We start from the raw sequence: 17,465 nt of genomic DNA, 5'->3' as shown, positions 1-17,465 counted from the left end.
TCGCTTCTTAGGTCCTCCTTCTCAACACTTCTGACTTCACACCATGCACTTAGTTACTTCACAGTGCACACTTATGCACTTCACCCAAAGTTAATGTGTTTTCAGCTTCTTTTCTTTTCCTTTCTTCCCCTGGCTTTTGTTTTTTTATGCGCTTTTGTTAGGTTTTCAATATTACACTTTTCTTTTCACTCCACTTTCACTGGTCAGTTCTTTTTTTCACAACAGCATGCCAAGAAAATTTTTGACGCTTTTGACAGTGCGTTGAAAGTCAAGAAAGATCATCGTCAACATCAGCAGCGGGGGATCCTTCAGAAATGTCAGGCTCGTCAATGTCTTCCTTTATTGCCGTGTATTGCCGTAACCCCGCCTCGTCAGTACACGCCAGGAGGCAGAATAATACCCGAGAGCTCCACCAGTCGCCAGGGAGTGGAAGAAGGAATATCATGAGCGTCCTAAGGGAGTTTTAGGCGGGGAATTAAAGGTGGTTACTCCCCCTGGTCACTCCCTCTGCACTCCTCTCCTTGGTTCATCATAATTAAGCGCGTGTTGAGAGGGTAATTGAGCCGGTGCAAAAAGGATATTACGTGTTATATATATATAGCGCATCAGTGACCCCATTGTGCTTATCTTTGTGGTCGAGATTTATGACTGAAGATCCACGGAAAATTTGCCCTCTCTTATCAGCATCAAGTATTCAAGGTGGATACTCGGCCTTGGTTACTCCCCCGCCACTCGTTTGGAAGTGTAAAGTGTGCACTGTGAAGGAACTAAGTGCATGGTGTGCAGTATTGAAGTGTTGAGAAGGAGGACCTAAGAAGCGATACAAAGTGGAACTGGTCAAAAGAAGAAGCAACTCACTGGCTTTAGAAGGGAGAGCTGCTGGAGCCGATGTTAGCCCCTCAAGCGACGGCGATGGTTTATTTAAGAGAAAAATGGAGACCTTGAGCATTTTAAGTTGTGTGTATTATAAAATGTAAATCTGATTTTATTGCTCAAAAAATGTGAACTGCGGCTAAGGTGGATCTCTGCTGTTCATAGTGTGTGTGATCTCAAAATTGATAAATACTGTACCCAGTAAAATGCAGGAAAAAACTAAAAAGAAACAGCAAATGCAACAACAACAGTATGTGAAGTAGTTCAAGAGAGGCATTGTATAGGTTGATTTAACAGCACTGGACTGGCACACTAACAAATTGGAAAGAAGACATTGAAAATATATCCAGTCTGCACATGTACAACATTGGAAAGAAGAAATTAAGGAAGCTAAGATTTATGACAATAGATCATCCTCAATAATAATGTTCAAAGCCAGAGCAAATTGTCTACCACTCCATGACAGGAAAAGACACACAAATCAAGACACTTCATGCAAGATATGCCATGCAGGGAGTGAAACACTGGAGCATTTCCTTTTGCATACCAAGAGGAAAGGAGAAAATCTTTTGATCTGCAATAGTCCTACAGGAAAGATACATTCATAACTATGTGAACTTTTCACTGAGGGCAATATAGAAAATAAGGAATAAATTCTGCATGGTGTGTGGAAAATAAGAGAAAGACTTTTAAGGAAATGTACATTGCATGCACACTCATCTATTAATGCAAAATACATATCCTGAAAAGCTAAGGCAGAGCTGTTCCAAAGGTAATCTGCCAATCATCACTAGAACCAGCACTACATTTAGATTTACATTTTGGACCTGGCAGCTTTATTTCTCTGGCATTCTGTACCTTTATGATTTAGTTACTTTTGATCCTGGAATAATCTAGTGTTTTGGGCTAACCAGGCACTGTTGCTGAATCTATGTGTAGATGCTCCTTGAAAGAGTTAGAAGTGATGGTATTATTCTAGTGTTTGCCCATACTCACCCCTCGCAACCAAAATTGGCTGGGGGCCCATTGAGACTGTGGGAAAGCTAACAATACTGGGGTAAACACTGTGCCTCATTTGATATATATAAACCACTACTTTGGCATAGGGTCTGTGTGGTTTGTATGCCTATGAAAGTCTTGTTAGCAATTGCCCTAGTGCCCCAGGGTTGGAAATTCATATCAGCCACAAGTTCACATGCCCAAACACACAGAACTGAGTGCACCCATTTGTGAATAATCCTGACTTAACCTATTATAATTAAACAGTTGGTCTTGAACATAATTCCTGGGCAGCCATGAAGAGAAAAAGGAATCAAGGATGTGTCAAGAAGACCCAAGGAAGTTGTGAGGCAGCCCAGTCATCACTGCCACAATTCCTTCAGGGTCTGCAGTGTCATGTCCACCCAGCGTGCTTTGGATCAATGCGCCTCAAGATCTTTGAGAACCACATCAAACAGTATGGTGGACAGCTTGTGCCAACCCTGCCAGAGGTCTCAGAGGCTACATTACATGTTGTGTTTGAGGAGTCTGTGGATGAGGAGAAGGTCAAGCGTCTTGTTGACATATCACAGCTCCCAAACAGCATCTTCCTCAGGTGCTCATGGCTGGTAGAGTGTGTAAAGAGCAAGGGCAAGGCTAGGATAGAAGACCACTTAATTATGTCTGTGAACCCAACAGAAACATGGACATTAGAGGAGGGAGTAAAGGAAGCTGGGTGGATACAAAACAAAAATACAGACAAAACATGCACAGAAGTGCCTAACAGGACTCAAACTGGGGATATTGGCAAAACACAGATGGAAGAGACCCACAGAACTCTATGGAAAAAAACAGAGTTTCAGTCACAAGGAACTGTAGGTAGCTCAGATGCAAATGTAGAACATGAAGCTCAGGACACAGCCTTAACACCTGATTTATCAGTCAGGGTCACCACTCAGCTCACCTCCAATGACCAGACCAGGAATGCAACAGAAAGCCAGTCCTTTGCCTTGTACAGCAGGGAAGACGGAATAACAGAATATCAAAAGGAACCACTAAGCAAGATTGTTGGTGAAGCACAAGTCAGCAAGCTTGTGACATGCACTGAGGACTCAGGATCAGCTGATCGAGACATCTCAAGATCATTGATAAGGCCATTCCCCAAGAATCTGCAGGTATGTAAGCTAGGCTAATTTATTTATCTATACCTTAGCCTTCTCTTTTCCTTGAGAAACTTTTCAGTCAATCAGTCAATGGGGGCATACACTGGGGGGCGCATCACCTCGGCCACCCTAAGATGCCAGAAACTTTTAATATATATAATATCCTTTTTACTGTACTTAGAATCCTGAAAAGCTGAGATCAGAATATACACAGTTACTTACATAACTGAAGATCTAAACACTTGATTATAGTTATGTAGTAGCAACATTTATGTCATGGCCTCACAGTGGTCATTGTATTGCATCATTAGTTGCTGAAATGGTATATGATTATTTTTATGAATGTGCTAGCTCATCTATGATCAGGAGCTCAATGGAGGGAAGCATAATACCAACTGGCATATCTTTTCAGCCCTTCCAAAACTTCTTATCATACACTTTAATACTACCTACATCTGACAAGGTAGAACCAAAAAGAGGGCTAGGACCTTGTCAAGTTAGTTTCCTATACACCTACATACATACATTACATAGGTAATTATTAATTACTTTTACAAGCTTCCAGTGTAGTACTTATAGTTTTCAAGTAATTATTATAATGATGTGTATCTTATTACAGTTCTTGTTCATGTATCGAAAGTGTGTGGCTCTCATTACACATTTGTTCATCTTTGTGATCCACTCATCCAAACAGGTTAAGCACTGATGGTATGGATGGTTGGATTCAGGAGGATTTTAGATGCTACAGGTTGGGAAGGAAATGGAAATTAGATTACAGAAGCTGTCTTGGGTAGAACTACTGAATAACTAGCCACTGGCATATTCTTTTTTCCTTAAATACTGGTTAGTGTTGGTGGCACTGCTTTCCTTCCTTTTTCTCAGGAAAAGTTTGCTTGTGCCCGGCCATCCAGCAGCAAACCTGTGAACCTAAATGCTCACATCACTTTGGAGTTGGAGAAGCTTGCCAACACCTATAAGAGCACTAATGACACGTGGCGGGCCGTGGGCTACCAGCGGGCCATTGCAGCCATCCGTAACTATGACAAGGAGATCACATCCAGAGAGGTACAGTGCATGGGTGATGAGATTGAAATAGCAAAAGACAGGCAAAATGATGTTGCCTTCAAAATGATCTAATTATCTATTAGAAGACACACACACACACACAGATGTTCTATGAAGGAAAAGAGAGAAATATAATGTAATGTAATGCAAATATGATATATAATTGAATTTAGTCAGCCATAGGAGAATGTAATAAAAAGTTTGGACAGCACTGTATTAGAAGACAAAAAACAGCTCTATTTGGTTATAAGATCTCTTGATATTCTATTATGAAAGAGTGATATGCAAGAGGTTGGGGCAACACCATATGGGGATGGCTGAATACCATCTACTAGCCAGCTTCTATTTTTAAGATTTTAGTAATGGATACAGGCAAATAGGCAGACATTGGCAAAAACATTATCACCCTCCTCACTATTAGGGAAGAAGAATTGTCTTCAGAAATGGTCACACAACATTTTTAATTTACCAGTTATCACAAAAATTGACATTTTGCAAATTGAAATAAGTAATTTGGGGTCACAATGTCTTTTTTTTCCCTTCATTTTCCATCCTGCCATTGCGAAGTTCTTCTATATCAGCTTTTTCTGTAACTGTCACAAAGTGGTACAGTGATTTCATGCATGAAGTCAACATATGTGTGTCAGCTATTATATCTACTCCATAATACAGTATCCACATCTTTCATACTAATATGGACAAATTAAATATCTTGAGTTTTCAGTAGGTTTCAGTCTCTTTTGCACTTCCTAAATTTGAATGAATTGTTATCCTCCATTAATCCAACACAATATCTTCATACATAAATGGGCAGCACATGTATATGATATCCATGAGCATTTACTATAAAGGCATACTGAACCAACTAGAAGACAAAATCTCAATTGATCTGCAGCTTGAAAAATGAACAAGGAAAGATATACTTTTGTGACGAAGGATGAGGACACTATCTTGTTTGCATAGAGACAGTACTTGAGTTGTTTTCAGCAAGCTAAGGACTACCTCCAAAAGATACTTGGTTCAGTGTTGACTCTGAGTAGATATGGAGTTATATGATTTGTTGCTTATGAAGTTAATTGCTAATAATAACACTTATTCAATACTGTACAACCAGTTGAGGTGTTTTGCACATGCACTCACCTTCAGGCTAGAATATGAATGCACTGAAATGTTAAAGTATCATGTGGATGAAATGTTTTTTGTTTTTGTTTTTTCATAATTGATGTAGACTATTTCCAAGTTACTGTCTACAGAAATTAAACAGCACTTGTCCCATTGTGTTAATTAAAATGAGGGCTAATACATTAATTTATATTGTTCTCATCTTTTAATTTTCTGTTCATTCCACATCAGTACTTCACATTTGCATGAAAGCATTCCCAAAGTACTTTTCATGGAAGCTCCTTCCTGCTTCTTTGGTATATATATATATATATATACTGTATATATATATATATATATATATATATATATATATATATATATATATATATATATATATATATATATATATATATATATATATATATATATATATATATATATATATATATATATATATATATATATATATATATACGGTACTTTGTGCTTCTGATGCCTGTTTCTCAAAATCACCTTTATAATTTTGGTACCGAGAATGTACATTAAATTTTGTGACTTGCCAGGAGGTTCACCATGTGCCCTTTGTCACCATCTGTGTTTCTGAAAGTGACATTTCAAAACCTGCATCATAATCAAGATGATGTGAGTATTTAAACAACTTAACCACCACACTTGTAGGAGGTGTGGGATTGTTTAAGTTATAAACAATAAGATACTCTGAGAGGCTCAAAGGCACTGACAACTCCAAACTTGCAGGAGGCACTGGCCATTCCTGGCATAGGGGGTCGCCTGGCAGACAAGATTGCCGAGATCCTAGAGAGTGGGAGACTTAGGAAGGTGGCTGAAGTGTGTGAGGGGGAGGAAGCCAAGACCCTGAGCCTCTTCCTGGGGGTTTGGGGGGCAGGACCCACCACTGCACAGATGTGGTACCACCAGGTGAGTAAGGGTGTCTGTCAAGTTTCTTTTTTTGCTCAGATTGGCTGTAATAACTATTACTATATGTTGTATAATGTCTAATTTATCAAATACAGTAGGGTAGCTTAGTTTGTAAGAATATGATAAATAAAAACCCTTGCATATAAGAAACTTTCATATTAGGTTCCATAGAAACCCATGTTATAATGGGTATATAGTCCAACATCTGCCATTTTAAGCTAACTAAAAATACATGTTGCCTACACCAAGACTATGTAAACATAATAACAGTACAAAAATAGCAAAGTAAATTTTATAAGAAGATTATAAGAAGATATCAGTATTAAATTAACTTAAACATGTCATTTACCCTAAATAATTGGAAGGGTCCCAAAATCATAATTTTTTCAGTTCAAGTTCTCATTACTTACAGACCCTCTGTGAGACTAGTTAATGGATTTTAAGGGGTGGGTAGTTATGGAGTAAAACTTCCTGAAAAAAAGTGCATACATAAATATAGTACACTCTACTCTCAGTTTCCCGGATATTGGATTTCCTAGACAAAATCTAGGGTCTGGTTAAGTCTGGGAACCAAAATAGAAGTCTGGGCCAAATATCTGGGGCCTGGCTCTGTCTGCCAGTTACCAAACCAATGCCTGACCAAGTTCAGGTATCTAAATAAAAGTCTGGTCATACATCAGATAATATGATATTTTTAACCACTCGGAGAGTTGAAAAGAAAATGGCAAACACTGCATCGTCATTTGTGTACGTGCATCAGCTGAGCAGTTGCTTGTAGTTTTGATCCAGTTTTTATTACATATTTCATTTTTTTTTTTACCTGATTTTTATACAAAGAAGCATTCATTATTACATAATTTGCACACTATGATATGCTTAACCACTTAAAGTTGAAAGAGAAAATGGTGGATACTTCACGACTGCCGCAACAATGTGTTCTTTGTTGACACATGATGCAAGTCTTCAAATAACTTGTTTTAGTTAATCTAGATTAGCTGCTGAAATGTGCAGCACAAAGTGTGGTAATAACCTAGGACAGGTGTTGAATATTGGGGATTACCAGACCAATTATGGTAAACATCTGGGAATGGGCTGTGGCTCCCGGACTGTGGGGATTTCCAATACCAGGACTTTTGTGGGTCCTGGAGAGGTGCTCCCCCTTATTAGTGTGGGAGATTGAGGGTCAGGTGTATTGCACAAGCCGCACAGGAGCAGGTGGCGAGAGATGCTGCATGAGTCATTCCTACTGCTGCCCGTCATGAGCCAACCACAAAACACAGAGGATAGAGCAGGAGATATATTCACAAATACTGTAGCATTCTTGTTTCCTGTGGTGCACAGCATAGCCATATGAGACAGTACTTATTGCATGCACTTTATGCTATGAAGCTCTATGAACTGCTAGCAACAGCTTCATTAGTGTAAAAAGCATTGAGATATCTTCCAGTGAAATTGTAAATTAATTTCCTTCTCGAAATCCATGAATAAATAACCCCACGAATGGCAAAGCTGCAGAGAGCGGATCCAATGTATATTTCCTTCTCTGCACATCAAGTCAGGGTACTATAGTGTAATTATTGCTCTAGCATATTTGTCTTTTAAGATAAAGTAGGTGGTGACTTTTCTTTCTTAGGGGCATCGAACCCTGGAGGACCTCAGGACGAAGGCAACACTTACCCGCCACCAACAGATTGGCCTCAAACTCTATGATGACATCAACTCCAGGATACCACGTTCAGAAGTGGTCGAGATTGAGAACTATGTTAGTACTATTGTAATTGCTGACCTTTTTATCAAATTTTACATTATTAGTCATTGATGTTTGAATGATGTGGCTGTGATCATTCAGTCGTACTTTTTCATGTACACCGCTGAACTGTTGGGACTCAAAGCCACTCCTTCATGATAAAAGCAGGGCAGCATATGAAATGTATAAAAATTGTCTAAAAATTAAGGATTATAAAAAAGTTACTGAAACAACATGAGAACTGAATCAGTGAATTGATAAAATGAGTAACTTTTCGGTTTCATATCTATCTCTGGTCATATCAGTTGGCAACTCATCAGGTTATTGCATCAACAACCTAAAAATTCCATTCCCAATAGGTACGGGAGGCAACCCTGTGCATTGCAAAAGATGCAGAGGTGATGGTGTGTGGGTCATACCGAAGAGGGAAGCCAACGTGTGGTGATGTGGATGTTCTCATCACCCACCCAGACGGCCATTCACATGAGCTCATCTTTAAGCCACTGCTGGCACGCCTTAGGGAGACAGGCAAGTGGTTGGAATTCATGTAGATTCATTTGGTCAAGGGAGCCATATGACAATGCTTTTTTTAATTTTTTACAAGTGAATGTAACAAATTCAAAATAGTTCTCATCATCCCTATTATAAATATATCACTTCACTTGATTCTTCACTAGCATAGTTTTGAAAGATTACAGTGGATTTCATAACCACAACAACTTATTCACCGAGTTGCTATGTGAGAGCAACCATACCCTCCAAAACATTAGGAAAGGCTGGCAAGTCCTAGAAGACCATTGTAAATCATAAGATTATATTACCTTTAATTGTTTATTGGAAATATACCATTTAAATGAATGGGCTGTATAGCAGACTAGGTGTGAGATGCTACAGCTGAATCAGACTTTTATACCCAAAGTGTATTTGGACAATGCAGTTGGAAGCATAAGGCAAAAAAACTCTGCTATAGCACTGCTCCCTTTAACAGAGGACAGTGAGACTAGTCAAAGGAAAGGGTCAGATTTGGCGTCTTGAGACCTTTTGAAAGCATTCAAGTCATAAGAGAAAGGAAATATAAACAAAGGTAGGCTGTTCCAGAGTTTACTGGCTAAAGGAATGAAAGGATGAAGATGCTGGTCAACTCTTGTATAAGGGATCTGTATTGAGATGATCTAGAGTAGAAAGTCATGTACAGCAAGGCCATGGAAGGTGTGGAAGCATGCAGTCAGCAAGTTCAAAGGAGCATAAGTATGAAAATATCAATATAAGATAAAGAGGTAACATTGTCACAGTTTAAGAAGTATAATTGAAGAAGTCAGTTAGAGGAGGGGAGCTGATGAGGCAAAAAGCCTTTGACTACGTTTTCCAAAAGAGCTGTGTGGGTAGAACCTCCACACATGAGATGCATACTCCATACAGGGGCAGACAGGGCACTTGTATATGGTTAGGATCTAGGAGGGTGCAAAGAGCTGGTGGAGACAAAACAGAATGCCTAATGGGGATGAAGCTGATTTATCAAGAGATGAGATATAAAGTTTCCAGTTAAAACTATAAGTTAAGGGTAGACCAAAAATGTGTAATGATAGCAGGGGACAGCTGAGTGTTATCAAAGAATAGGGGATAGATGTGTAGAAGACTGTGTCTAGTTGTCAGGTGGAGGAATTGAGTTTTTGAGGCATTGAAGGACACCAAGTTCCTTCTGCTCCATTAAAAAATAATAGGAAGTTCAGAGGTTAGGCATTTTGTAGCATTTAGACTTGAGTGGTGTAATTCCTGCTGGGAAGATCTTTTGTTGAAATATGTTTAATAATCTTAGCAGTTTCACTGTAAGCAGAGTGTGAAAAGCCTTGTCAAAGTGGCTTTCCTCAGTTGCTGTAAGAGTTCTTTCATCCCTCTGACTTCAGATTATTCATTTCAGAGTTCCTGACTGATGATCTGGTGACTCAAGAGGACAATGGTAACCAAAAAAAATACCTTGGAGTCTGCAGGTTGCCAGGGGAGGGTAGAAAGGTAAATGAGAAACTTTCTTGGAGCTAGAAATGATAATTCAGTCAGAAGAAGAATCATTGCACTCATTTCAAACCATTAGGACTCTTTGAAATCAGCATAAGTATCGATAAGTAAGCAATATAGCAAACAGTTTTGTCAATCTACACAAGAAACATATTACACTCAGATAAATGATATATTTAGGGTGTGTGAAATAGATTGTCATGAATACACTGCCAACCCAATGCAGCTTGATTTTTGTGGCACAGCACAGGCGACTTGATGTGATTGTTGTGCCCTTTGAGGAACGTGCTACAGCTCTCATGTACTTCACAGGATCTGCACATTTCAACAGGTCAGTGTAGATTCCTTACTAATGGCAGTTTTCATATACTATTTTTATTAACAGTGGTGTCCCACAGGGTTCTGTCCTATCTCCCACTCTTTTTCTGTTGTTCATTGATGATCTTCTTTCCAAAACGAACTGTCCTATCCATTCCTACGCCGATGATTCCACTCTGCATTACTCAACTTCTTTTAATAGAAGACCCACCCTACAGGAACTTAACGACTCAAGGCTGGAGGCTGCAGAACGCTTAGCCTCGGACCTTACTATTATTTCCGATTGGGGCAAGAAGAACCTGGTGTCCTTCAACGCCTCAAAAACACAGTTTCTCCACCTATCCACTCGACACAATCTTCCAAACAACTATCCCCTATTCTTTGACAACACCCAGCTATCACCTTCCTCAACACTAAACATCCTCGGTCTGTCCTTAACTCAAAATCTCAACTGGAAACTTCATATCTCATTTCTTACTAAATCAGCTTCCTCGAGGCTGGGCGTTCTGTACCGTCTCCGCCAGTTCTTCTCCCCTGCACAGTTGCTGCCCATATACAGGGGCCTTGTCCGCCCTCGTATGGAGTATGCATCTCATGTGAGGGGGGGCTCCACTCACACAGCTCTTCTGGACAGAGTGGAGGCTAAGGCTCTTCGTCTCATCAGCTCTCCTCCTCATACTGATAGTCTTCTACCTCTTAAATTCCGCTGCAGTGTTGCCTCTCTTTCTATCTTCTATCGATATTTCCACGCTGACTGCTCTTCTGAACTTGCTAACTGCATGCCTCCCCCCCTCCCACGGCCCCGCTGCACTCGACTTTCTACTCATGCTCATCCCTATACTGTCCAAACCCCTTATGCAAGAGTTAACCAGCATCTTCACTCTTTCATCCCTCATGCTGGTAAACTCTGGAACAATCTTCCTTCATCTGTATTTCCTCCTGTCTACGACTTGAACTCTTTCAAGAGGAGGGTATCAGGATATCTCTCCTCCCGTATTTGATCTTGCTTTCGGCCATCTCTTTTGCTTCTTTTTTATGAGCAGCGAGTAGCGGGCTTTTTTTTTATTATTGTTTTCTTTTTTTGTGTGCCCTTGAGCTGCCTCCATTGTTGTAAAAAAAAAAAAAAAAAAAAAGCCTCCGCCAACGAAGTTGGGAGGAGGTTATATTTTCGGTCCGGTCAGTATGTGTATTTATTTGTTTGTTTGTTCGTGAGCAGTCTCCTGTGCACAATTTTGCAGATATCTCAACCAATTTTTCAGGGAAGCTTTGTGTCCCTCCAGAATAGAACCCATTAAATTTTTGATGTCAAAGGTTAAGGTTGCACAAAACATCAGATTGGCCATAACTTCGGTTCTTTTCATCGTAGAAACTTCAGACTTGGTTCATATTTTAGCTCATGGAAAGATGCACCTTGCATGGCCTTGACCTTGACCTCAAAAAGTTTTCCCAAGGTCAAAGTTTCCAAAAAAAAAAATAGAATTTCATCAAATTTTGAAACAAATGCTTCCATATGATGCGTATCCATCCAGAATAGAACCCATTAAATTTTTTATGTCAAAGGTCAAGGTCGCAAAAAACATCAGATTGACTATAACTTCGGTTCTCCTCATCGTGGAGACTTCAGACTTGGTTCATACTTTGACCTTTGACCTCAAAAAGTTCGCCCAAGGTCAAAGTTTCCCCCCAAAAATAAGAATTTCATCAAATTTCGAAACAAATGCTTCCATATGATGCACCTTGCATGGCCTTGACCTTGATCTTTGGCCTTAACTTCGGAAAGTTTGCCCAAGGTCAAACTTTCCAAAAAAATAGAATTTCATCAAATTTTGAAACAAATGCTTCCATACGATGCATAGGATCACAGTTGATGCCCATACCAATTTTCAGGACGATCTTTGGTGGAGGCGTGCACTCTTCGAGTGCTATGAGTCTAGTTTACATCATGTACTTGGAAAATTGAGATTGTAATACAGGCTATGAATGGGTTTTGTTCCTGAAAATTGCTGTTCATTTTTGAAATTTTGTTATGTAACCCATTATAACATGCTTTAAATGTAGTTTGGTTCCAGGACCCTTATTTTTCCTTCTCCACTTCAGTCAACTCCTTTTTTGCTTAGTCAGAACCAATATTTGTATATTTTATGACTCCATAATCCATAATTTACAACTACATCTACAATTTAACATGCAACTGCCCTTTGGACAGTTTCTCAGTGTTCCTGTTGAACAGCTCCTATGCCTCATCAAGGCTATATGTTAGAGCTTATTGCTTCTAGGCTACAAACCTGTACAACATGTTACTGTTATGAACACTGAAGGAAACTAACAGTAAGCATTTGCATCTCTAAACATAGAATCATAAAATTAGAAATAAAGTATAAGCTCAGGGGCAGTGGTGGCGCTTGTTCTCCTCGGCTGAATGTCCCCCCAGCTTGCGAAGTGCCTGGCCTGCTCCTCCCACCTTCCACCTAGCCCATTCCATTTCCAGATCAGCATGACTCAATGTGGCCTTCCAAGTTACAATTACACTATCCACTTACAGCAAAGGGTTAGGCAGTGGCTGAACAGATAGCAAGACGCGAGTTCAATCCCTGACCGGTGCCACCAAGCTGGGATTTTTCAGCCGCTGCTGAATGGCTTAAAACTACCCACATGCTGTCCAGAAGACCACCTATCAACCCGGACTCTAGATTCTAGGATTAAAGATGAGCTCCGGGAGGGCAGCATGAGCCAATGCAAGATGGCGCCACTATAAACACTCGCCTGCACCAGAACGGGCTGGGCCGACCATCAGGACCCACTGGGAAGAAGCCTACCGGCGCAATAGGCCAAGACGTAAAAATAAAAAAATAAAAAAAGCTATACCTCGAGTGGAAGCCAGTCCTGGCTTGCCCACTCATTGCAAGTGGTCATATTGCATAACCAGCCACCCAGTCATAGGCTGAGCCTGCCACTCAAATAAAAATAAAGAGCTACTATGAAGTATGGAAATGAGGAGTTGGCCCTTGCCCATACTCTCTCCATGAGAGTGAATATCTCCTCTCCTCTCCTCCATTCTCTCATTCTTCTGTTTGTTGAAAGCTGAGCCCTGGAGAATCTCACTTACTGGGCTCTTGCCATTGCTGATACTAAACAAATATTTGTGTACCTCAAACTTCAAGGATTAGCAAGTGTGTGGGTCTCATCAGTTAGTCTATAATTATCTATTTTCTTGTAGATAATTATTATTTCATATATCTAAGATATATTTTCCCAGGATGGCATATGTAGTGTGCACATGTTGGCATCACTTCAGGGCATTTGGGCAGCTTGATGACAAAATACAGTGAACCCTAAGTTATCTGCAACTCAACATTATCTGCTCTGATCAGAGTATCCTCATAAGGTGCAGTTCAGTTGTAGAACTTATCTACATTTTAAAAGTGAACACTTATTGTTTATATTGGACTTTATTGTGTCTCTTTTTGGCAGAGAAATCCAACAATGACTTAACATCTCTGGTGCAGGCCATCCATGCATAGGTAGCAGCAACAACTCATCCTCAGAGGAGCTGCACTTCACAATTTCCATGTTATTTTGTCATTGCATTGCCCTTGCTCGGTCCTTTCCCTGTTTTGTATGCCATTTAACACACATTTAATTATACATGTTTCTCACCAGAATAAAGACTAATAATTCCACTGAAATAACACTTTTATTTAATGGAAAATTAATTTAGCATGACTCAGATGCCTTCATTAAATTGACATCCTACTACATTGTATTTCTTTTTCTAGGTCAATGAGGCTCCTGGCAACAAAAAAGGGCATGAGTCTGTCTGAACACAGCCTCCGAGCCGGGATTGTGAGACAGGTTTGTACAGAAAACAGTTTTCAGGGTAATAATGGGGTATATTTATTCTTACCAGATGTCACCACCAACTAAGTCTTTGTGCCCAAGAAGCTTTTACTATTCTTTCAATTATTGTAAATTACCTGTGTTTCCCTGGAACTTGTAACAATTACACTTCAATACAATAAGTGATACTGTTGTTAATAAAAATGTAGTTCATCATTCTAGTTGTTTTATTTATTGGTAACCGAGAGAAAATAAATGACTATTGGAAGCTTCTCCTTATTAAAAATTTTGCTTGCATGAAAGCACTGCAAAATCCAGCTGAAATGAACTTTATTTTATTTTATTTGTATTACAATAATTGCTGAGTACTTGCTTTAGGTATATCAGTTTTGCCTTCGATGAAATTTATCAAAAACATTTGGGTGTTTAGCGACTCAACAGATACCGTAGCATCCATTGCTTGATCTCTGTGAGGGTCCCATAGTGTTACACTCCACCCTTGACTCCTGGCCTTAAATGTCGTCATCTTTGACCTGCCCATCCTCCTGGTAGTGGCAGGCATCCACCCAAGGCCTTGGCCCACCCCACACAACGACCAGCAGTCAGTTGAGGGTGGAGTGTAACATGCTGAAAGCAGAAGCCAGTCATGGAGACCCAAACACTGAATGTTCTTAGTATTGGGACGGTTTCTGTCAAGTTGCTAAATGCCCTAAAATGTCTCTTGATAAATTTTGTCAAAGGTGAGACTGATACAACCTAAGCAGATATTCAGCAAATATTGTAATAATAGAATCCTTAAAAATGTTCAATTCTGCTTGATTTTGCAGTGCTTTCATGAAGGAAAGATTTTTAATGGGGAGTATCTTCCAATAGTCATTTATTTTCTTGTTTATCAATAAGTAATATGAGAATGATCAGCTACATTTTTATTAACAATAGTATCACATTGTATTAAGTGTAATTGTTACAAGTCCCATAGAAACAGGTAGTTTACAGTATTGAAAGAATACAGTAAACCCTCAATTATCCGGGCGCACCATATCCGACCTTGCTCGTATCCGGGAGTTTTAAAAAATATTTGATTTTTTCCAAAAAAAAAAAAAAATTGTCGTTCGCCAAAAGTCATTCAAATTGCCCGCGCGATGCCTCTAAGCTCTGTCCGGGTGGCGTACCGCACCCGTAAGGCGCGCCCCAGCTTGCACACAGCAATTATATTGATGTCCTGGTGCGAAGGTTCACAGGAAAGCTGTGTGCTTCGCAGTACAACTGGCACGTAAACGTTCTTGCCGAGCACTGCAGACCATATCGAAGTGACGAGAGTCAAGGCAGTGCAGGTTTAAATGGCGGGAGTGTCAAAGAACTGTTTAAATGAAACACACAGTGCGAACCCTTGCTTAAGCCTTGATGACTGCCTAAATCCAGACTGGACTAGGTTAGTAGGGCTCCGTCCCCATGGAGATGGCGTGCGGGTCTGCTAGCACTCCTGCAGGAGTGAGGGCGGAATAAGAAATGCGGATAAGTACCGCCCTCAGTCCAACATGTGAAAGAAGGATTTTACCATGCTTACGGTAAGGCGAGTATAGGGGCCCCAGGGGTTCGGGAGTCCCGTGGGCCAGCCCGATCTGGAGGTGTGGGCTGGCCATAAATTGTGGTTACTTTTTGTGGCTGGCCTCCCCGTGGTCCCACTGGATGCACTGTGCAGGGGGTACCCACCCCCCCTGGCTTGCAAGGGCAACACAGTGTAACTAAACAGCCACAGATCACCGTGCAAGCAGATGCACCAGGTTGTCATTGACTCCTTGGTTATCCTCCCCACTCACACTCAGAGTGGGGCAGCCTGGTATACTTGCCCGGTGTCTGTGGGCCTTCGGGCTCATTGCTGGGCTTAAAAGGGTAGCACCCTGGGGTGCCTGCCTGGGCGTACGTATAGAAGCCTGCTTTGAGCACTTGATGCCCGTTGCCGGCCCAGACTGCTTCAGGTATCACTCTGGTATGCCTTCTGGTTGATCCGGGTGGTAAAGCCCGCGGTGCTCGTAGCCATGAGGTTGTTAATGCAGCTACACAGCGATAAAGCCGCGGGCACGCACCTAAGAACAGCACAGAGCGTCGGCCTTCCAGTTTTGTAAAACTGGACCCGTAAAAAGTTTCTTGTGGCAGTGCTGGGTCTGCTAGAAAGCCTATGTGGTAAACACGATGGTGCAGACTTGGGAGGTTAAGCTACCACAAATAGCTGGGCTTTTCTGGGTTGGGTCCAGGCCCTGCTGCTATGATTGGCCAGGTAGAGGAACCCTGCCTGTGAACACAGGGCTAGGCATCCCAGCAATGGGTTAGTGGCTGAGGCTGTCGTGCCTAATTGCCGAATCCCAAGTAACAGATCCCCCCAAGGTGCAGCAGGACTGCGATAATCCAGGGAGAGATTGCCGCGAGTGCTAACCGTGAAGACGCTGCTTGAACCCTTTTCTCAGCGCCCGGAGCACGTCAATCACGCACATTTCACTCCCTGGTGCAGACTGACTGCTACAAAGCCATGGGGCATTCCATATTATGAGTATGGGGAGAAGCACCTATGTAGTCCTCTGTCGTTGCCTTCATGGCAGGCCATGATCGAAAGTTGGGTTTTCTGGTCTGTAGACTTAACCTACACCATATCTGGGTTTTTCCCATATCCGGGTGCCCCTGTGGCTCTATTAACCCGGATACCATAGGGTTTACTGCAGTTCAAACTTCGTGGGCACAAAGACGTAGTCGGTGGTGACACCCGCTGGCTGGCAACTCTGAATATATCTCATTGGGATATTAGCTTGACTGAAGCCTTACTGAGTGAAATGTTATGGTAAACATTATCCTTTAGCCATCTTTGAAAAACTTTGTAACATTTTCCATATCAGATCATTGATGACAAACTTAGGATTACCTTAGAAATGCATATAATGAGACCCTTGATGCTGTTTGGAGTAAATTTTTCTTTGGATCCTTATTCACCTGTGTTTTCTATGGCCTATATACAAAATGTCCAGTGCTCTTGAGCTTGTTTCATGCAGCATATCATTTACTTGGAAAAGTGGTCAGGAAGCTCACAAACTACAATAAGGAAGTAAGGCCATACTTAGCAATAAGATTTTCATGACTAAAAGGAAAGTCATTCTGCTGTGTTTCAGGGTGGAGAGAAGTTGAATGAGGGCTATGTACTGGAGACACCCACAGAGGAGTCTGTCTTTGCTCACCTGGGCTTGGTGTACCGACCACCTGAGGAGAGGGACCACTAGCGACAAGTGATCTACATTCCACATGTCATAGTCAGCATCATACCTGTGTCAAGAGGGGGGGTGTTTACACTGTGTTGTAATTTTTTGGTGATTTTGAAGTTCACCTAGAAAACAAGTCCATGGGCTATTATATTTTCTTACAATTTTCCTGTTTTATAGAATATA

General features: G+C 40.9%; 1 protein-coding gene across 3 annotated transcripts in view; it reads left to right on the top strand.

The window, feature by feature from the left end:
- The first annotated feature begins 174 nt into the window (after window positions 1–174).
- The window catches only part of LOC127007323 (DNA polymerase lambda-like), a 17,913-nt gene continuing 622 nt past the window's right edge, over window positions 175–17,465 (top strand). The window contains exons 1-9 of one of the 3 annotated variants that reach the window (XM_050878133.1): window positions 175–3,026; window positions 3,897–4,079; window positions 5,940–6,119; window positions 7,753–7,881; window positions 8,226–8,394; window positions 9,785–9,876; window positions 10,125–10,210; window positions 13,974–14,049; window positions 17,193–17,330. In XM_050878133.1, coding sequence (XP_050734090.1) covers window positions 2,169–3,026; window positions 3,897–4,079; window positions 5,940–6,119; window positions 7,753–7,881; window positions 8,226–8,394; window positions 9,785–9,876; window positions 10,125–10,210; window positions 13,974–14,049; window positions 17,193–17,300 — 1,881 coding nt within the window. In that variant the 5' untranslated portion in view covers window positions 175–2,168 and the 3' untranslated portion in view covers window positions 17,301–17,330. Of the gene's footprint in view, window positions 3,027–3,896; window positions 4,080–5,939; window positions 6,120–7,752; window positions 7,882–8,225; window positions 8,395–9,784; window positions 9,877–10,105; window positions 10,211–13,973; window positions 14,050–17,192; window positions 17,331–17,465 lie in introns of those variants that run through there. The other 2 variants (XM_050878134.1, XR_007760183.1) reach the window with 2 other exon arrangements.

Source organism: Eriocheir sinensis, chromosome 35 (genome assembly GCF_024679095.1).
Source record: "Eriocheir sinensis breed Jianghai 21 chromosome 35, ASM2467909v1, whole genome shotgun sequence".
In the NCBI taxonomy this organism is placed as follows: Eukaryota; Metazoa; Arthropoda; class Malacostraca; order Decapoda; family Varunidae; genus Eriocheir; species Eriocheir sinensis.
The sequence above is the reverse complement of the archived record's forward strand: the minus strand, read 5'-3'. Positions and strand labels throughout refer to the sequence as shown.